We start from the raw sequence: 22,711 nt of genomic DNA, 5'->3' as shown, positions 1-22,711 counted from the left end.
GATGACTTCATTCTGAGGATGGAGTTCCACAGGAGACCTTTAGATGCGGTCTACATCCCTCTGACATTCCTCATGGCAGTGGTGTTATGGAAGATTTTGTTTCATCTGTATACTCTTGTTTTTATATAATTAGTGTAACACTATCCCAGGATAATCAGCTCTGAGATCACTGTCGCTTACCTGACAGGTGCAAGGTACCTAATCATGTGTTCGTTTCACTGGGGTAGGTAACTAATGAGCATGAAGCCTTGGGGGATTTTTTTTATATATATAATCTCCAAGCTTGGCTGATTTTTATAATAACATTTTTGAGCCTTTAATCACCTGGGAGGCTATTTCAATCAAACCATTTCCTTACTTTGATACTTCAGCCTGTGTTTTCCCCATCAAGAAGTAGGCCCCTTTCTGTAACGGTCTTTGCTGTGTGTTGTGTTGTATCTATTAGAGCCTGTGATGGAAAACAAAGGCACCAAACAAATCCCATTAGAGATCCCAAATAGAAGATGATTAAAATCGTGCACAGTGCTGAGTTATGCATGCTTATGGACTGAGTGCCTATGCAGCCTGTGCAATTCCAAAGATTTGATTAACTGGAGTGATTTAGTTTTGATAGGATGGTAGGTCTGTTATCTCATTCCTTTTAAAGAATTAAGAAAACATAAAAAGTACTTGGTGCATAACTCACCATTGTATGTGTGTGCATATATATGTTTGTATATATGTGCATACATGTATTATGTATACATACATATATATAATTAATCTCACCAGCAACTATATACTATAAATGCTTTAAGATGGTGTATGTTTTCATATTGATCAATTGTGTATGTTTGGGTATGTGTATTGTGGCTGTGCTCATATATACACTTGTATGTGAAGGACACATGTCATTCTCCAGCAGCTAACCACCTTGGCTTTAGAGACAGGATCACTCACTAGCCTGGCACTTACTTCTAGGTCAGTGAGCTCCAGGGACCCAACTGTCTCCATCTCCCAGCACTGGTCCTACAAACATAGTCCACTGTACCCCATGTTTTCACATGGATTCTGGAGAGTAAACTCAGGTCCTCAGGCTCATGAGGCAAGCCCTGATAACTGAGCCATTGGCCCAGTTTGATGTTGATATATGTTATACTTATTAAACATTGCTCTAATTATCACATGTGTTGAAGTAAAAGGTAATTGATTTTTATTTTTCTATACTGACCTAGTTATGAATATGAATCCTTTGTGAAAATAATTGCCAGAACCCAGGAAAGCTCCTCATATGAGAAATTCAGTTTTGAAATAGTTCTTTACTCCATTTCCTTTATGAACTGCGAGATGTGGTACCCCTCTTCATTATTCAGGGTTTTTTTTTTTTTTTTTTTTTGGATAGCTTCTAGATCATTTTGGAAAGTTTCCTGTATTACCTTTCAATCCAAACATCTTTCTCCTTTTACCAGTGAACAGCTTGAGGTCTAGAGTCTTTCCCAGTTCTGCTTTCATTTTGAAGACTTGCACTCACAGTCCAGGTTTGAATAAGCTCAGGCATGATGGAAGGGACAGATGGGCTTCTAGCTCTTGCCTCTGGCATCGATGTGTCTTCCTTGGTCACCAGCCCCTGAGGTGCCTTAGATGTCATGGAAATTGCTTACCAGTTACTGCACTGCAATCTCGGAAGCAAGAAGAAGAAGAAAAAAGAGGAGGAGGAGGAAGAAGGAGAAAGGAAGAAGAAGAGAAGGAGGAGGAGGAGAAGGAGGAGAAGGAGAAGAAGGAGAAGAAATAGTTAATGTTGAAAACACCTTACCATCTGTTGAATGGTTCCTTTCATTTCAGACTTGGGTTCTGCTCTCCATTTTGCTCTCTCCCTGGCTGGCCTGCTGTTGAGGTGATAAACACCAGCCATCTTCTGCTCCCTCAGTCACTTCCGGCAACCTTTAAACAAAGGATGAAGTTCTCAGTTCCGTTCTCCCACCAAGGACCTGAACTTACAGATCAACCCCGTTCATTTAAAGAGAGAGTGAAGGAATTGGACTTCAGCCTTGTAGGGAGAAATAAGTGTCGTCTGTTACGGATGGTGCTGCCCTTAAATAGCTAAGTTATGAGCACACACTCTGTGCAAGTAGCATGTGCCAACCAATTGTGCCGCTTGTGCTTGAAGCACACACTCTGGATAGTTCCTCTTTGGTGTGTAAAGCAGAAACAATGTCATAGGCTTTTTGTTGTTGTTGTTTTTTGTTTTGTTTTTGGAGACAGGGTTTCTCTGTGTAGCTTTGCACCTGTCCTGGAATTCACTCTGTAGCCCAGGCTGGCCTCGAACGCACAGAGATCCACCTGCCTCTGCCTCCCGAGTGCTGGGATTAAAGGCATGCGCCACCACTCCCGGCATAATAGGCATTTCTTAGCAACAAGTTTCAGGGTATTCCCTCCCCCCCCCCGGAAGTTTTGTTAAAGTAAAAGACAGGTGTTGAGTCTGGGGAGCTTTAAAGCATCATTTATTATATGAGAATTTATTCTATGGTAATCTAGGGGCAGTTTTAAAGTCTCCTTCCCTAAAACAAGCTGAGACAATTCCCAGAATTTTTTAATGCAGCCAGCTAATTTACTTTAAATATTGAATGAGCTCATTATCAGCAACTGTACTGTAGCCCGGCTAGCTCAGTCAGTAGAGCATGGGATTCTTAATCCCAGGGTTGTGGGTTCGTGCCCCACGTTGGGTGCCATTTGTAGTTTGAGTTTTCCTGCCTGGCCCACAGTCAGGACAAATCTCTCTCACCTGCCAGGCCCATAGATGCTCAGAACCAACCAAGTAAACACACAGAAACTTACATTGTTTAGAAACTGTATGGCCGTGGCAGGCTTCTTATCTACTTCTTCTATCTTAAATTAACCCATTTTTATTAATCTATACTTTGCCATGTGGCTTGTGGCTTACCATTACCTTACATCTTCCTTGTCATGGTGGTGACTGGCAGCATCTCCCCTGCCCCAGCCTTCCACTTCCCACAATTCTCTTCTCTCTTGTCCCACCTATACTTCCTGCCTGGCCACTGGCCAAACAACATTTTATTTATATAGAGCGATATCCACAGCACTGTACTAACATGATTTCTCATTGTTCCCATTCCCTAGGTTCATCGGGACAGCTCCGTGCAGTCTGACATCTCTGGGAAGCTCCTTGGCAGTCCGTCTTACACAGAATCCTCATCAGAAATGGCAGTGCAGGCACTAAACAAAGAACTCTGCTTTCAGTGGTATATGCCTCCCCTGGACAAACCTCCGAAGGACACGGAACCCATGGTATGCACACACTGAGAGAGTCCAATATTCCGTTCAGAGATAAGGCTTAGAACACTCCAGCTAAAGCACTAGTGGGGATCATTCCCTTGATGACAATGATGGAGCAGTGATTCAGAGTCTAGGGGAGTCTTAAAAATGGGTCAGGCTTTGAAAAGTGGAATAGTTGGTCAATATAACCTTTTCCGAGAGACCTTCCACTGAAGAGTTCCTCTGATGATTGCTTTCTCTAAGAAGAGCCTCAGGCATTTTCCCATAGAATGTCAGCCTTAGGGGTTTTCCTTGTCTGGTATCTGCATTTGCTTTTTGTCTCCAGCCTTGGTCTCCTCCTTTTGCACTCTCCAGCACATAAGCTCTGTTCCCTCCAGCGCTGCCTCTGGTAGCTTCTGCACCTCCTTGACTCACGTGACCTCTGTCAAATCAGAAACCTCTCGGGCCCATCCTTTTTTTTTTTTTTTAATACTCTCCACCCTCTCTCTCCTATAATTGGCCTGCTAACTCTGGGTCAATTAGACAGCATTCCCAAATCTGACAAAAAGAGATTTACTTCGCAGCTCTATTTAAAGCTGTGTCATATCTTTTAAAGCAAATCATCCCTGTTATCTACAGGTGATTGCTTCCTGGATTTTCCAAAGATACCAGAATCCATGGATGCTCAAGTCTCTTTACTAAAATGACATATTTGCATATGACCCACATACATACTTGTGTGTACTTCCAATCATTTCTGCATTAGATATAACATCCAATACAAAGGAAATGTGTTCACAGTTGTTGTGCTGTGTTATGTAGGAAATAATGACAAGACAGAGTCTTTGCATGTTCAGAAAACACAACAAAAACTGTTTTCCATCTGTAGGTGGTTGAATTTGTGAATAGGAGCCCATGGCTATGGAGGGCTGTCCACACCATCTCTTCCCCTCTTTCCTAGTCAAATCCTTGCCAGATAGTCCACCTAACTTTAAAAATAGTGTATCTATCATATCTTTCAGGGAAATTCACTATAATGGTTTTCAAATTGTGGTTCCCCAAGTATTAATAGGTGAGAGGGTCAATACAAGTGGGTCACAAGTAACACTGAGTGTGTGTGTGTACACGTACATGTGAACAGAAAATGGCATCATGTCTTCCTCTGTTGTTACCTTGAGAAAGCTCTTTCACTGTTTGGCACTTGCCTGGCCAGTGGGCTCCTGGATCTATTGGTCTCTACTTCTCTAACTCTGGGGCCTCGAGAGCATGCAGCTGTGCCAGGATGTTTATGTGTGTGCTGGGTGTTCACATCCAGATCCTCTCTCTCTTTTCCTATTGAGCCAATCTCTCCATCTCAAAAGTAGCACATTTTAATAAGAAATAAGACACAAACTCCCATCCCTGCCAAAAGTGAATATCATATATCAGTAAAAAAGCTTTGTGAAAATTTTGTTTCATGATAAATGTTGTTAAAGACAGAATTTCATAGACTGATCATCATGTATCAGAATGTACTTACTTGTAGGAAAGCCAACAAAAAATACAAGTTCCAGGGTTCGGAGGGTTTTATAGTGGGGAAACAGAATGTTTATCTAAGCACTAGTCTTTGAAAATTAAAAGTATGTTCATGTCACTAGATTGTACAGTCACCATATCATGTCGGTTACGGGAAGGGCAGACTGGTGCAGGACGACCTGGATGTCCTTGTGTTGATGTCGGATGACAGGAGTCATCCTCTAGGAATCAAGTGCTGAGCCTTCAGCCCTGGCATTACTAGGGTAACAAGGTTCCATCCGCAAACAACCATGTCTGACAATGAACAAGGGCTCCGTGGACTGATGTCAGCAGGTTGGATGGAGAGCCCCAACCACTGATTGTGATTTAAGGGGGATAATTTTTCTCAAGGAACAAGAAAACAGGCAGAGCACAACTTCCCCTTTCTCTTACCTTGGGTCCATTTTTCCTTCTTTAGGGATGACCATGTATATATGTATGTGTGTGTTTCACAATAAAAGATGTAGTGGCTGCCAAAAACTATCACTAAGAAACATTTGCTTAGATGATTATGTCTTCTCAGATCCCAAATTCCTACCTTTTTGGAAGATATTTCTGACAGTTGCTTGATTATTTTAGATATTAGTGTCTCTGCATTCAACTACTTTTTTTTTTTTTTGTATTCCATATAGAGTGGGGTGTCAGGTAACTAGCCACTGAGACTCAGAAAACCCTAGATGTTATCATCTGGGTACATGGCAGCCATTTTGTTTCTATTAGCTTGACAGCAACTATATGAGAGAGGTGAGATCACTAACCCCATCTCTCAGAAGAGGAGACTGAGACCAAGAGTGGAGGACTGCCAGGTGGCAAGGGCACAGACTGGAGCCATCCAACTCCAGAGTACATCTGCCTAAGTAAGCAAGAGACACACTTAGTCCTCAGACGACATCTACAGGTGCTCTGAGTCTCAGGCAAGATGAATAGAATCTCATCTGTGATTTAGCCCTTCAGACATTCCAGGGACTCTAAAGGGCATTTTCAAGCCATGGTAAATTCATGCCACTCCTTCGACCCCTGTTTAGTGACTACTTAGAAGGAGAAGTGCCAGTAGGAGCCAAGGATGCTGAGATAGAGTCGAAATCCCAGCATTTGGGAGATTTGGATAGGAAGTTAAAAAAAATTCAGAGAGACAAATGTCTCTAGGTAATGAACTTCAGAACTAAGTTCAAGTTTGTAACTTAGAAAATCTTAACTTCCTAAATACAGGAAGCAGAAATCAGACTATCCTATCTGAAAAAAAAAATATCTTTAGAAGAACATAACAGAACCACACAAGAGTAACCTGTTAGATCTTTGTTACAATTAATTAGCTCTCAAACAATTTCAGTATCTTGTAGAGACAAGAACTAAATGGCCACTAGAGACATAAATCAAAGGAACCTCCCAGATCGAAGCAACGCTGCTCTCAGCCAGGCCAACGAGCATAGCTCAGCTATGAAAACATGCATCCTGAGCCAGAGGGTTCATGACTTAGCTTTGTCTCAAGGTTACTCCTGAGAGCCTTGATCTTTGTTCTGCCTCATCTGCCTGCCACTTTCAGCAACAAGGGTTCTACCATGTGGTTCCAGATGAGGTCTGAATTACATTTATAAGGTGATTAGCTTCAAGGTATGCATTCAGCAGGAGTGATGACCAACAGAGATGCGCTGGTTTATTGTAGACTTGATACAAGGTAGTCATTTGGGAAATGGGAATGTCAGTTGAGGAATTGCCTCCAACAGATTGTCCTGTAAGCAAGTCTGTGGGGACATTTCCTTTCTTTCTTTCTTTCTTTCTTTCTTTCTTTCTTTCTTTCTTTCTTTCTTTCTCTCTTTCTTTCTCTCTTTCTTTCTTTCTCTCTCTCTCTCTCTTTCTTCTTCCTTCCTTCCTTCCTCCCTCCTTCCCTCCCTCCCTCCCTCCCTCCCTCCCTCCCGTCTTTCTTCCTTCCTCCCTCCCTCCCTCCCTTCTTTCTTCCTTCCTTCCTCCCTCCCTCCCTCCCCCATCCCTCCCTCCCTCCCTCCCTCCCTCCTTCCTTCCTTCCTTCCTTCCTTCCTTCCTTTCTTTCTTGTTTGTTTTTTTCAAGACAGGGTTTCTCTGTTTAGCTTTGCGCCTTTCCTGGAATTCACTTGGTAGACCAGGCTGGCCTCGAATTCACAGAGATCCACCTGGCTCTGCCTCCCAAGTGCTGGGATTAAAGGCATGTGCTGCTGCTGCCACCACCACCCAGCCCTTTTATTAATGATTAATGTGGGTGGCCTCTATTCACTGTGGCTGGTGCCACCCTTAGGCAGATGGTTCTGGGTGTATAAGCAAGCAAGTTGAGGATGCTGCAGGGGGCAAGTCAATAAGTAGTACTCCTCCATGGCTTCTGTTTCAGTTCTTGCCTCCGAGTTCCTGCTTGAGTTCCTGCCCTGACTTCCCTCAATGATAGAGTATGGGGCTGAAGTATAAGCCAGAGAAGTCCTTTGTCTTCCAGGTTTCTTTTGGTCATGGTATTTATAATAGCAAGGAAAGGCTAAGTATGACAAGGGGGTTGATGGCTAACCTTTCTATGGGCATCAAGACTTAATTTGGTCTCCTATTTTGCCTCAAAGGCCGCTGTATTATTTGTGGCTGCACAGTCTAAGGCCTGGTGTCTTGAGGCCACAGAAGATGCAAACCGACGAGCATGACTACATTCAGGGAGTCTGATCAGGCAAAGCACTGAATGCTGGGCAGAAAGACTCCATCAGACTAGTGAAAACAACTTTGGACAGAAACGAACCCTCAAGATGTTTAATTAGTACAGGACTTCAGCCATGTTGGGAGCAAGGGATATGGAGCCCTGTGCCTTATTAGAGGTCTTTATGTCTTTGACAAGACCTAGACTCTTCCTAGGCTGTGTTTTCTAGATGAGCTTGGTCTAGCAGGATAGCAAGGTAAGAGCTAGGCTTCCCATAGTTAGTGCCTGGAGTGTTACAGGAATCATGATTGCCCAGGACTTTCCTCTCAGTTGTCTCTAGATTTGGAGTCTTGATTGAATAGTTAACTAGTTCCTGGTCCTCCTGCAGATGTAGGTGCATACTATAAGCCAGTCGTATAGTAGGAGTATATTATAGCTACTAGGTGTGTGCAATAAGCCGGTAGTATACTAGATATATGCTATAGCTACTAGGTGTGTTCTATAAGCCAATCCCAAGGAACGGGATGGTCATATCTACAGTTTACTAACAAGAAGCCAGAGACATTGATGTTCAATCAGCTTGCTCAAAATCACAGAGACACTAAGTAGGGGAGGCACAAGCAGATGTACTGCTCCATGCTCACTGAGGCTACAAGTGTGCTTAGGATTTGATGATGTGATGTTCTGATCACACAGTGTCACTTATTCACCAACTTCAGCAGTTTGTACCAAGCTCAGGTTGATCAAGCTTGGAACCTGTATGCAAGCTGCAGACCACTGTTGGCATGATGAGGAAGAAAGCCACTGGCCTGAATCTGAAGTGTGCATCTAATACAAACTTTTTTATTCACACACTTTAGGGAATGTCTCAAAACATTAGGTGAATAACAACTGAGGAAGACATCCATGTCAATCTCTGGCTTTCACATACGTGTGCACATGCATGCACCTACATCTGCAAAACAATATACACATGAACATGCATACATGCATGTACCTCTTCCTTCAACAGACAGACAGACAGACAGACACACACACACACACACACACACACATGCACACACAATTTTACTGAGATACAGTTCATAGATTGTCAGTTCACCCATTTGAAGTACATGGTCCAGTGTTCTCAGTAGATTTACTGAGTTGCACAGCTATTACAGCAATCAATTTCACACATTTCCCATATAAGAAATTCAATAACCGTTAATATCCACTCCCATTTCTCTATATCGCTCCTCCTCCTCCTCTCCCTGCCCAATACCCCAGGCAGTTATTATATCTACGTTTGCTTATTCTAAACACGCGCGTGCACGCGCGCGCGCGCGCGCGCGCGCGCGCGCGCACACACACACACACACACACACACACACACACACACACAGAGTATCCTCCCATCTAACTGATTATATACTCTTCAACATCTGTGAGCTCCCTCCTGGACCTCCAGATAAACACTACTTACTTCTGTCATCCTTCCTGAGCTCCTTGTTTTATCCCACGAGCGAGGCCATGCAGTGTTTGCATTTCTGCTGCTGGCTTATTTTGCTTCACATTCTGTCCTATAGGTTCACTCACATCCCAAATCTCAGGATTTCATTTTCAAGTCTTTCCAGTGTTCTATTTTGAAGGTATCTTATCTACCCATTCATGGGTTGATGGACATAGGTTGATTCCACGTCTTAGCTGTTGAGAAGGCTGCTATGCTACACACCAGAGTGCAGCTATTGCTTTGATGGACTGATCTTCTCGCCTTTGGCTGTATACTAATGGGATGCCAGGTCTTTTTCTGTGACTCTGAAAGTCCTGGCATCTTCTTGTGATGAAACTCTATGGTGTGCCTTGGTTTCATCTCCCATCCATTCTGCTGGATACTGATGGCACTTTTTTCAACATGGAGCATCCCATTTTCAGTCCATAGAGATTTCATCTCTATCAAGATCTTCCCTCTGGCTACCTCTGCATGTTCTTGAGTTCTCTTATTCAGAGAGTGAACCTAATAGGTTCAAAGTTTACTTTTCCTATCTTTTTCTCCCTGTTATCTGTGATTTGGATTTAGGATTTGCTTTGTTTTTTTTGGGGGGGGGATCATCTTTGTGCTTCAAATACTGCATTGTGTATTTAGCTGTGGTAGAATCTACTTTTGTCCCCACTCTTCGTTCTGTCTCAGCAGCCCCGAGTTCCCCCTTCACGGACATGCCATGTCTTCCCTCCCTCTTCTTTGTTCACGGACTTATCACCTCTCCCTCTTTAAGTTGGTTGGAGGCCATTGATAGTTTCTGCTGTTCTCTCTTGTGTCTGATCCTCCAAGTCCCTTTCTTCTGTTAATTTTGGTTTCTGCCTTTCACTTCCTTTCTAGTGGACCTTTGGCTATCTCATTATGTTTGGAGAAGCACTGAAAACACCCAGTGCCCAGCTTATTGATGTCTAGGCTTCATTGTAGGGATAGCTGGAGGGCAAGCCAGCAGTACTTTGGTGGGTGCTGAAACGCCAGTGTCTGTGAATTTTTTCACTTTAACTGGTCAGTGATCCCAGAGAGACTATGTAGATATGCTTTATCCTGCTGTGGTCCAGTGTGTATAGATCTCACATTCATAATACATTAATTCCAATATTTCCCTTGGCACCTAGCACCCAGAGCTGAAGCCACAAATATAGGAAGTCTGATTTACCATTTGCAGAGCACAGTGTAGGGAGGGTTCCCCCAGGAGCAGTGTCGTGGGGAATGTTGAGTCGCCTGCCCCACTTGGGCAAGGATGGGATGCAGTGAGAGCGGTTCTCACACTTCTGTTTGCAGGTGCCTGATCCTCTAATGCTGGAGCTTTCCCCCATTCTAGGTCAGGCTTGATGTTGGCAATCCTTTTGAAGACACTCGGGGTACAGCCCTCCCTCTCCACTGAGTCTCCCAGATGCTCTCTGTTCTTCAAAGCGCTGCCAAATCCCATCTCTTTCACTCCCTTTCCTTTTTGTCTGTGCAAATTCATAGCTTGAAGGTATCCTTTTACTCTTCACTTTGACTTGCATGGAAGCAGAGATGCGTGTGTGGGTCTGATGCACGCGTCTCTGCTTCCATGCAAGTCAAGTTTCGATGGTCCACTCTGAGCTTCTGCTTTCTAACCTGGAAAGTGAAGGGAGGGTCTGTGAATCTCCCTGTCTGTTAATCCGCAGCTGTTAATAGACATTACATTGCGTGGAGTGGACTCAAAGAATTATCCAAATCCACGAATCCCTCCTCTTAAACAGGCCTATAAAGCTGTGTGGAGTTGAAATAAATGGAGAAGAGAGGAGGAGAGCGTTCATGTGTGTGTGTGTGTGTTTAACTCACTATGTTGTCTATGCTGACTTGAACTCTCAAACCTTGTGCCTCTGCTTCCCACATTCTGGGATTCCAAGAATGCATTGCCATAACCAAATTAGCTTTGTACCTCTCATATTTCTCTTCAAAGTGAATTGATGTGGGGGAGGGGAGGCGACTCATTTCTTTTCTTCAGAAAAGATCTTTAAAACATGGTGATCTTTTCTATGAGGAATATTGATGGGATTTTCAGGTATAGTTTTGATATCTGTTTTTGTATGCTTTTATTTCTCTTTAGGTTTTATTATTGTACGCATATAACTTGAAGCCTCTGAAGATTTCTGATATTAAAGTGCCCACAGGCAACAGTGTGTGTGTTGGCACTGCCTGGTTACCACTGAACAGGCAAGTAGACACCCTTCTCAGGAAGGTGGGGATGATGATGGGTAAACTGGATTCCACTGAACAGGCAAGTAGACACCCTTCTCAGGAAGCCAGCTGGGGATGATGATGGATAGCCATTAGTCTGAATTATAAAAAAAGAAGTTCCCAGAAGACAGAGCAAGAAAGCTTGGGGTCTGTGGAGGAGACTCAGCCTCAGCTGGGCAGTGCTTTGCTGCCAATACAGGTGAGTATAGCTACAGGGGCTTAGGGTCTAGCTTTAGAACGTTTGCATTGTGCTTTTTGTAAAGTCTCTGACTTGAGGGTTTGAGAGGGATACTAAGATGGATTATCCTTTGAAGCAAGAGATTATTCAGGGAGTTATACACTCCAATGAAAGAGAGCATGGTGGGGGCTCTGAGGAGTATCTAGGCCCATGTGGGATCCCTTCTTAGAGATTTCAGAGACACAGGAGTTCCATCATGTGGTTGATGAGGAATCCATAGTATGTGCTTGCCTTTTCTACACCTATTGAAATGACACCTTGTCAGAAAGGGAAAGGGCAAAGGTTTGCCCATCCAGTTAATGTATGTCCATCGTGTGATGTGGCCCATGTGCCTCCTGATTTCTCAGACTGCTTGGTAAACCTCCTTTGGTGAATAGAGGTTTATAGACTCAAAGGCAAATTCTCTTGGTACCTGCCATTTTGCTGTCCAATATGGGTTCATAATAAAAACTTTGAAGAAGCTAGGAACATATGTCAACATAATAAAGGCTACAAATGTAGTCTACAAACTTACAGCCAATGCTATACTAAATGGAAAAAAAAAAAAAACAATGCTTTCCCACTAAAATCAACAAGACAAGGATGCACACTGCTCTCTGAACTCCAGCAATAAGACAAGAGAAGGAGAAAAAAGGGATGCAAATGGGAATATAAGTCAAATTACCCCCGTCTGCAAACACTCTGATCTTGTGCAGAGGAGACTCTAAAGACTTCAGGAGAACCTTGGAACTGATAAGCAAAAGATCAATGCTAGAGGTTGTCACCATACCGGATGCCATTCAGACTGTAGAGCCATGATGGTGACGGCGTGGTACTGGCAAAGACAGACATGTGGGTCAGTGGAGTAGAAGAGAGGACCCAGAACTAAGCCAAGGCAGCTACAGTCACCCGAGTTTGGGCGGAGATGCCAAAAACATGTGTTGGAGAGGAAAGGCAGCCTTCAACAAACAGTACTGGGAAAATTTGAGACTTGCGTGAAGAAGAGTGAGACCAGGTTCACATCTCTCATCCTGTCTGAACATGCAAAGCTTCTGCAGGAAGCCTGGAGGAGCACTTCCGTGTGTGGGCAGCAGCAAGGGCTTTCTGAAAAAGACCCTAGTCACTCAGGGGACAACATCAACAACTGGAGAGTGACATGGTGAGACGTGAAAAAGCTTTGGCATAGCCCTGGAGACAGACAGTCACCAGACAGAGACTCTTTCACAGCTGTGTGCTGGACAGAGAACTCAGATCTAGGACTAACTCAAGAAACCAAATAGCCCTCAAGCGATCCAGTTAATTGAGGTTTAAAAATGGCGGGGATGGAGTGGGAGCGTTTCTCTCCCGGGCTGCAAATTAAATCCAACCCCCACCATCTCCTCTGTCCCCAAGTACGTTTTACATTATTCCCCCAAATTAAACCCCTTAGCCAGACTTTTCCTCTCTTTCCACCTATCAGGAAGTATCTTTAATTTTGTTGTTATTGCTGTTAAATTTTGTCTGCTTATTTCCCGTTGTCCTATCTTTTTACCAAATTCTTGCTTTCGGTTTAAGAGAAAGGCTTTAACTCAGCTAGTTCATCTTCAACGTAGTTGCCTACTGCCCTGGCGCCTTCAGCCTCCATTTCTCTCCTTTTAAGAGGGGAGTGATAGCCGCTCCTTGACTAGCTTTCTGGTGGTTGTTAGCCTCAAGCCCGATGACAGATGAACGGGCACTGGGAGGTTGTTGATGGCACGGGTGTGAGCTGGCACTGGCTGTCTGCCCCACCAGGCATCTGGTCAGAGTGGTATGGATGGAGACCCACCCTGCCTGCCCGTGTCCCCAGAGAGTCCTTGTTCTCGCTCTGTGGTTTTCCGACCTCGGGATTTCTTGGCCTCCTCATGAAAGAGAATAAAACATGAGCTGTCTGAAGAGCTGGCAGACCTCCAATTATTTAGTCAGTTATTCCTCCCTCCTGCCCCCTTTTCTTTCTTTGCCTTTAAACCAAAAATGTTGGGAAACCTAAGCACAGGTCGTATACCAGCATACAAAGCAATGAAATCCAGGCATTTTGCATTTACCTTGTAAATCCTGAAACACTCCAGGTGTTTAATTTTTCTTTTCCAGAACCACAAGATGAACATAAAGACAAAACCTGCATAGTAGAAAGGCTCTGATGAGAGGCTTCTTTGAAAATTCTAATGAAATTTAATTTACAATTAAAATTCTTTCAAAATTGCCACGGTTCTGATCAACAGTGAACCACTCCGACAGAGACAAGCCCTTATCACTGAGCTGATCTCAGGGGTTGGCCTGTATCCTGACCCAGGACAATTTGTCTCTCTCAGGCTGGGTTGTATTCTGTTGAGTGTTCCCACTTGCTTACTCACTGAAGACAAAGTGAGAGTCTCTGCAGGAGAAAATAGACAGAACTTACCTTTCCTCCTTCACCTCCTCATGTCCTGTTTAACTTCTCCCGGGGAAAGACATGTTTGGATTGTTCTTCTTACAGCCCCAGAGAAAAATTCTGTGTTCTCAGAAATCTGTAAATAAAAGCTCTGGTTAGTTCTAAGTGGCCGTTACACTTCTGTGACCAGGGTCAAGTTCTCCAACCACTCTCCCTGAACGTCATCATCTTTCATCTTAATCAGTCTTTCTGCTTCCATTTGGGTCCCGCCCTGGCAGTCCAGAAGAGTGTTCAAGATTCGGGAGAACAGGGCCTTGGGGAGCTCTCTTATCCCAGACAAGATGGTGGATGCTTGCCTGTGGGCTCAAGGCAGGAAGTCCAAGGACTGGACATTGGCTTTGGGGACAGAGAGGTGCCAAGTAAGAGAGAGTAAAGGAAGGGCTGGCTGGGGAGAGAAGAGGGGTGAGCTGTCAGGCAGGTGCAGTCAGGAGGACTGAGCCTAATGTGGCTTTTCAGCATCACCTAATGTTGCCCTTTTCCTTTTTAAGCTAGGTGAAAACCTAGGGAGACGTCAGGCCCTCATAGCTGAGCAACAGGATGGGACTGTGCAGCCCAGCTTACTTTGCTGGGTACTGGATTACTCTTAAGAGAGTGATTTGTTCTGAGCATTTACTCTAAAGAAGGCATCACAGTCTCTGGGTTCTGGATGATCAGGAACAGCCTACAACCCATTGTCATGGGTTCAAGTATTGTAATAGAAAGCTATGCATTCATTTGAGGTGCTAAGAGTCAAGTACAAGGCTTTGTACATGCCAGGCAGGCACTGTACTACAGAGATGTACCCTCAGCCCTGTGTGGCTTTTGAAAAGACATGAGAATCCTTTCTCTGGGTATTCGAATGAAGAATGGGGTTTAGGACACTCTCTTCCCTTCATGTGCTATTTTATAGTTAAACATGTGCAGTTACATTGTTTTCTCCTTACAAATGCCCTGTGAATTCCATGAAGTGGATTTTATTAGTCCAGCCTTGCCATAGAGGAATTTCAGGGTAAGGTGCTGACTGACTTGATGGAGGGTCTAGGTCTTATGATTTATTATGCGGAGGGGAGGGGATAGGAAACATGCTGGGCAGATGCAGTGGCAGGCTGGACAGATGCATGCCATGCAAGCATGGTGGCAGTGGTGGAGGCCAGTAATACACAACCTAGACACTGTGTATCCATGTGGAGAGTTTATTATAATAGAGAGATAAAGAGGCAGAGAGAGAGAGGGAGAGGGGGGAAGGGAGGGAGGGAGAGAGGGGAGAAGGGAGGGAGGGAGGGGGCTACACAGCTACACACCTCTGGGGAGGAACAACAGTAGGATCCAGAGAAAGGGGTAGAGTTTTTCCTTAAGAAGAGGCTCCTACTCAGGAAGTCAGGACGTCAGGCCACAGGGCGGCCCCAAGGGGTGGGGTCAGAATATTAACACTAGGGATAGAAGAAGGATTAAGACATTGGTCAGGTTCCCTGTGAAGGAGCCAAGTATGTATGACTCATCAAGTCCCAGCTCCACTCTCTCTCCAATACAAAAGACAGCTTTCCCAGCATGGTTGATAGTTCTCACTCCTTACTGGGTAAGTTTTCCAGACAAACTTAATGACAAATCTTTATGTTTTAATTGTTACCCTTTGACAGAGAAATAGAATGCAGAATGCACACTATATATGAAAATATATGGTATATTTCTTGTGTGTGTGTGAGTGTGTGTGAGTGTGTGTGTGTGTGAGTGCGTGCGTGCGTGTGTGTGTGTGTGTGTGTGTGTGTGTACTGTAATGAGGAAATCAAATTGTACTCCATGTCACAAGTAGAGACACTGTGGAAGACTGGATAGCTGAAGTCTTTGTGTAGACTCTTCTGCCATTCTGCTCTTTGGATCATCTCATTTTGCACAATAACTTCCTTGCTCTTCCTCCCCTGTTGGAGACACACAAACACACACACACACACACACACACACACACACACTCACACACTCTGTTCCTGTAGGGTAGAGTCTCTTAGAGCCCTGCAGGTGGTCTTCCTTACCCTTCCTCCCCTGTTGGAGACACACACACACACACACACACACACACACACACATTCACTCACACACACACACACACACACACACACTCACACACTCTGTTCCTGTAGGGTAGAGTCTCTTAGAGCCCTGCAGGTGGTCTTTCTTGCCCTTTCCAACTACAAGCCTTTGATGTCCACTCTGCCTTCTACCTCTGCCCTCAGGGGCTGCTCCTCACTGACCAGAAGTCCTCCAGGTTGTCCTTTTGTAGCTGGTCACAGGTGCCCCGCCTCCTCTTTGGCTCTTGTTTTTATCTCTCTGCCTCTGCCAACCCCCGCCTCCCCACAACACACAGACACACACACATTGATACACACATCAACACACAGACACATGCATATGGACACACAGACATAGACACACACACACACACACACACACACACACACACCCCTCTGGAGTGTGCATTCATTGACTAGCCTTTCAAGTGCTTGCTGACTTGTCCAGCTTTTACCTTGAGTCAGCTGGACAGCCATAACACACCATTAAGATCTACATAAGAGCGAATCTTCTGTTAACGGACTGGAGTTTCCTTGTTCATATCAGTATTTATTTTCATATTCAGAATAATTCAGATGGGTATCTCCCTGTCACCGTTCCCTTACCCTGCTGTATGTACACCAACCTGAGTGCATACATAGACACAAACACCGTGCGTGTGTTTCTCTGCTCATGTTTGTTGAATAAAGGAATGTTTGAATAGATGCTGTTTGGGGAGTTCAGACACTTAACTTTAAAAATAAATAAAGGCTGAATTCATAAATCGTATTGATTCTGAGACGAATACCCCTCTTGACTTTTCAAATAAAATGTACATATATATGTGTGTGTTTGCTATTTTTAGAGTCATTGCAATTCACGAGAAACTATCAAATCTTGCGCAAATAGCTGAGCTATCATTACCGTCGGTTCCTGAAATTGCTTCAGAGGAAAATATATATGAATCAGTAGAATCTGAGGATAAATCAGCGGATACAGACATTGAAGTAAGTACATTGCTAAATGATGGCAAAACGAACTTGCAATTATAGGATGGAGCTCATTACACACCATTATTTAAGTTACTGTTTACTTTGTCAGAGTGGGACTACGCAACTCCATGACTCTCTGACCTTCAATTTCTTTGCTTATGCTACCAGATATGGCCAACTCTTGTGTATGCATGAGTATCACATGCACCTATGTGTGTGGGAATATATGCATGCATGTGTGTGCATGTGGGAGCCACAGGTTACTCTCAACTACCATTCTTCAAGATGCTGTTTACCTTGTTTCTCATGGCAAGGTATTTCACTGAACCTGGGGCTCACCAATTGGGCTAGACTGGCTGGCCAGTGAGCCCCATGGGCTGTCCTGTTTCTGCCTCCCATGCACTGGGACCACCAGGTTTGGCTCTTACATTTTTATTTTTACCATGATTTCTGGGGCTCAAACTCAGGTCCCCAGGGTTCTAAGGCGAATACTTTACCAACTACACTATCTCCTCAGCTCTGGCCCAGCGTCCATCCTATGAGGGAGGAAAGGGGGCAGACTACACCTCTCTCCCTCATGTTTGCACCATGTCATGCACACTAACATTTTGTTGGTCACATAAGCCTCATGCTGTGGGTGCCAATGATCTCAGGACCAGGTTGGCAGTAGGAAATCCAGAATATTACCAAAATGGTGCAAGTGGCAGGCAGGCAGGAATCAGTTTTGTTTTCTTGTGTCAATTTTAGATGCTATTGATTTTCTGTTTGGATATTTTATGGTTTGGCAAATTTATTATCCCTTTCTTCCCAGCTTCTGCCGTCTCCTCCACTTCTGAATTCTACCACATCACTACACATATCAGAAACCTTACCTAGTGTTTATATTTTTACAGCCCTGTAAAAAGTGCTAACAGCTGGGGGCAGGAAGACCTTCGGTTACATTCTTTTCTTGTCTGTCTGGTTTCTTGTGACTAATTTTTTTTCTTCATTGTTTCCCACTTATTAGATCTGGATTTTCAAGTGGTCATTTATACATTTTTTGACTCAAGAGCTCAAACTGATCACATAGTGTCTGTCTCAATTTCTTCTTGGGTTCCCTCAGCCTTCAGCTGTCATTTCAACCAGGCATTTCTCCAGCAAGCTGGTGTGGCTGGGTCTGGCTTCCCCCTGCTGCTCTCCTGGTGGAGGCTGGATCAGCCTGGGCCATGGCCTTGCTTTTCTTCTCTGAAAGCTTCCAGGGTCTTTCCTTTAGTTTTAGTCTAGGAGATCTTTTGTGTTCTGAAGTCATTTGGCCAGGCAAATATGTAACTGGTTACCAATAATAAAACATCCTTAATTCTTAAAGAATAACATTTACACAGTCCTTCATTTTTCTGTTTAACTCATCTATCCACTTTTCATAGGGGAGTGAGCAAGAACTAGCAACTTTTCTGGTTTTCAGAGAATATTTGTTGGCATTTTCAGTCTGAATTTACTAGCCAAATGGCTAAAAGATTTTTCGATTATTAGGCAAGTTAGCAGCCCATATGTAAGAGAGCCCAGACAGAGGGGTCCAGCCAGCCTTTGTAAAAGGCTACTCTTTCAGCATTTAAGTCCTCTGCCTCTCTGCCAGGATTCATAAAGAGCAGATGTCTTAGAATTCTAGTTGTACATCCTTTTCAGTGGCCTCAGATGCTACCGTGCTCACGTGACTTCATCCTTTTCAGTGGCCTCAGATGCTACCGTGCTCACGTGACTTCATCCTTTTCAGTGGCCTCAGATGCTACCGTGCTCACGTGACCTCATCCTTTCCAATGGCCTCAGATGCTACCATGCTCACTATCCTTACTGATAAACTGAGTATGGCATTAAATCTCGCAGTAGGTCAGAGAGCCCCCACTATCTCAAACTCAGGAGAGTTTTAGAGAGATACAGATTATACATTTCTTGCACCAAGATCACATGGCTCTCTCATGTCTGCTTTCAAGAAGAACGCGGCCCTCTTGACTCATGCTCATCATTTGTAGTGCACTTACACTCAGTTCTTTAGTCACAAACCTCTCAGAGTGCTGTCTTTGAGACACAGTCTAGAATAGTCTCTGTTTAAATTATTCTTAGTATATTTCTCCATAGTTACTATATGGAAAATCATTTCCCTACAGATCTGCCTGTCATTTTAGTTTTGATTGTCTCAGGCAGAAAAACATCTACAATAGAGTAGGGACGCTAGACTGTTCTGCCAACTCTGTTTTACACCTCAGTCAGATGCTTAATCATTTTCTAGAACTAATTTTCTTTTGTCTCTAAAATAAATAATCCTTTCATATAAGGACAGGCTGTTTGGACACAACCAGGGTTTCCAGGGTGACCCTGGTCAATGTAGGTGTAAAATTCATCATAAGAAGGCAAATGTCTGGGTCAGGAGGTTGACTGTGAACATAAACAAATCAAGGATAAACAGGGATGTGGGGGTGGACAGAGGAATCCAGAGGACTTGTGTTTCCTTAGTGAAGGCCCATAATTTGCTCTCGTGCTCTGATTGGTGTATTGAGGTCAACCACAGAGGAGCCAATCCTCTTCAATCTTGATATCCTCCTCTGTATCTTTAAATTTGTTTCCCTCGCTTAGTGTTTCCTTAGCATTAAAGCATGTTTGGGGCATGTTGCAGTTCCGGTTGTCTCTGTATGTGAAAGAACACCACCAAATAGAAGGAACTGTGTTTGCTTGGAATTGAAGTAAGTGGTCAGAGAATTAGTTCACAGCATTAATAAGAAATGGAAGTAACATAGTTTTCCTTTTTGCACACAATATTAAACAGCACTTTAAGAGAAGCTGGATTCTGGTTCGTATCACATCTCATTGACTAAATTTGCCGTCATGGCAATTCTCACTTGGAGCTAATTAGAAGCTAACTAGGACACTTGAAGAGATGAATTCTGGTCTGGAATCGAACAGGAATTCCCGGCTTCTAGAATGGGATATTTCTGTTATCTATTATATATTGTTGGTGGGTTATTGAACATAAGGATATAAATCATGTGCCTTTGGTTGCTGTGTGGAGTGTGGGTTTTGTTCATTTCTTCTCCCTTTGTTTTTTCTGAGGTCCTTCCTATTTTCTTTCTTTCTTTCTTTCTTTCTTTCTTTCTTTCTTTCTTTCTTTCTTTCTTTCTTTCTTTCTTGTTTACTTTTCCAAAGTCCCTCAAGTCCAGAATAAGCCAGGGATTTTGGAACACAGATGTTAATTTAAAATAGATTAGGGAGGCTGCAGAGCAGGTGTTCAGATCACTTCTAATAGGAGCAATGGCTCTGAATGACTGGTTTCTATTGCTCTACCACTTACAGCAAGCAGAACTGGCATATTACCACATAGGAAAGGCCTCAGTTGTAGCTTAATTGGTAGAGTACTTGCCTAGCCTGCATGAATCCCTGGGTTCATTCTCCGGCACACCATAAAACTGGCTGCAGTGGCCCATGCCTATAATTTTGGCACTTGGGAACCAATAGTAAGAGGATCAGGGGTTCAAGGTTATCCTCCTCAACTACATAGTGAGTTAAGGATAACCTGATCTAAGTTAAAGATAGCCTGATCTAAGTTAAGGATTGCCTCTGTCTCCACAAAACAAATCAGCAACCAAAGGATCAAAAAATAGAAAAAATGTTTGTAAGCCAGGCTGATTTTAAGATGTAAATACCTTATTTGGAATGAGAATATGTTGATCCTAGAAGCCCACTATATGTTTGCCAAAATGCATAAGGTTGCTTCAGCAAATATTTATGGAATGCCTGAACAGTATAAATGGATTAAAATTAGCATAATATTAACAGTCCCAAATATAGAAGTACTGTGGCTTCAAAAGCCTGGAGGAAAAAATACACTCTGGTTTTAGCATTCTCTGCTCTTTCTGAGAAACTATCATTGGCAAACATTTAGGGAACAGTAAGACCTATGTGTCAGAGCACTGTGGAAGAGTGTAGATGAATCTGGAGGGCAGGGTGGAGGTAAGAGCTTCTCACTCTGGCCTCGTTACACAGTGCTGGAAGAGGCTGTCTCGCCCTTCCCTCTCTGGACTGAGAGCTCTTCAATTGTCTTATTCATCTCTGATTTCTGCTTCTCTGCATGGCCTGTAGGGGGCATCATCCCACAGACAACTAAGTAAATGGTGAATAGACTTGGCTACCTAGGAAAGGGCTGAGGGGAAGTCAGACTGGGTTTGGGGAATTGGAGAAGGTTGAACTCCACTTGAACAGGCATCTCACCCTACAATGCAGACATCATCATCAACAGACAGAGGGAGCAGGGATTTGAAGGCAGGAAGTGTTTCAGTGTGGGTCAAAGATGAGGATTCCTGCCAAGTGTGAAAATGGTGTGAAGAGCCTCCTTGCCGATTGTTCTTCCCCTCGCTGTTTCCCAAGCCAGCTTTTCAACAGTGGTCAGAATTACATTTTTTTCTTTTCTTTTTCTTTCCTTTTGTTTTTGTTTTTTGAGACAGGGTTTCTCTGTGTAGTTTTGGTGCCTGTTGTCCTGGACTAGCTCTGTAGACCAGACTGGCCTCGAACTCACAGAGATCCGCCTGCCTCTGTCTCCCGAGTGCTGGGGTCAAAGGTGTGCGCCACCACCGCCGGGTCAGAATTGTATTTTTAGTGCAATCCGTGTCACTGTTTGCCCGGTCTCCTCCTAACTAGTTTCCCACTTTCAACTCAAATCCCCTGCTTTTATGGGAGCTGTTTGTGAACAGCCCAATTGTCAACTCTCACTTACTACAGAAAAGACCACATCAGATGCCCATGTTCCTTGAATGCCATCACTTGTGGCTCATATACCCCACCTCACCCCTGTCTTTGCATCCATTCTCAACTTTTTAAATTCTTCTTCTCCTTTTTCCTTGTTGATTTTTATTTTTGTATCCTTTCCCGATTTCAAACAGCAGTTGTTACCTGCACAAGACCTTTTCGAGAAAGGCCCAATAATCTTCCATCATGGAGCAGGGGAGGGACTTAGGATTCCCCTCCCCTCCCTGAAGAGATAAAGGAATTCATGGTTCCTGGGGGAGGGGATCGAATTCCTCAGTGGTGTAGACACTGGTAGATGGCCCTTCCACTCTCTCAGGGCACCTGTCACATGAGCTCTGTTCTAGTAACTCCTTATGTGTTACACTAAGAATCACTCTCCACCCCTATGATCTTACCACATGTCATAACTACATGCATTCTAATCAGATGCCATTTAATTTTATTGTGCATCTATTTTTTCCCTCTAAAATTCCTTCTGTTTCTTCACCTTTGTATCCCATAGCACCCAGCAAAATGTTTCGAATATATTTGTTAAGTTTAAGAATTAGCTGTAATTTTTCTCTCTTAATTTTTTTAACTCTAATTGGATCATTTTTGTATATATGCATTTATTAAAACTATTAAAACTTGGTTTGGAATTCCAAGGTCTATTACCATTTGATTTTTATTTTAAGGTTTTAACCATCTTTGCTCAGTTATGATTTAAAAATTAATGTATTTTTATCATTTTACTATTTGAGTGCCAGTACATATGTATATTAATACTATCATCAAAACAAATTGTTGCTTCCTCCAGGGCTAGATGCTGGCAACGTTTTGAGGTAGGTAGAGCTTAGCTCTGACAATCCTTTTTTTAAAAAAATATTAATTATTTATGTGTGTAAGTGTTTTGCATGCACTCACATCTGCATACCATATGCATGCCCACCTAGTTAGCATCTATGGGAATCAGAAAAGGGTATCAGATCCCCTGGCACTGGAGCCTCAGGGGGTTCTGAGCCACCATGTGAGTGCTGGGAACCGAACCCAGGTCTTCTGGAACAACAAGTGCTTCTCCATTAAGGCACCTCTCCAGCCCCATCTCTCCATC

The 22,711-nt window shown here is 43.6% G+C and overlaps 1 protein-coding gene across 1 annotated transcript in view; it reads left to right on the top strand.

Moving 5' to 3' along the window:
• The window catches only part of Cfap54 (cilia and flagella associated protein 54), a 286,067-nt gene that overhangs the window by 236,343 nt on the left and 27,013 nt on the right, over positions 1-22,711 (top strand). Inside the window, exons 64-66 of the mRNA XM_036170056.1 lie at positions 3,118-3,285; positions 11,044-11,150; positions 16,725-16,866. Of these exons, the coding sequence (XP_036025949.1) occupies positions 3,118-3,285; positions 11,044-11,150; positions 16,725-16,866 (417 nt within the window). The remainder of the gene's footprint in view (positions 1-3,117; positions 3,286-11,043; positions 11,151-16,724; positions 16,867-22,711) is intronic.

This window comes from Onychomys torridus, chromosome 20, assembly GCF_903995425.1.
Source record: "Onychomys torridus chromosome 20, mOncTor1.1, whole genome shotgun sequence".
NCBI classification, from domain to species: Eukaryota; Metazoa; Chordata; class Mammalia; order Rodentia; family Cricetidae; genus Onychomys; species Onychomys torridus.
Note: the sequence above shows the minus strand (reverse complement) of the source record. Positions and strands in the feature narration are given on the sequence as shown.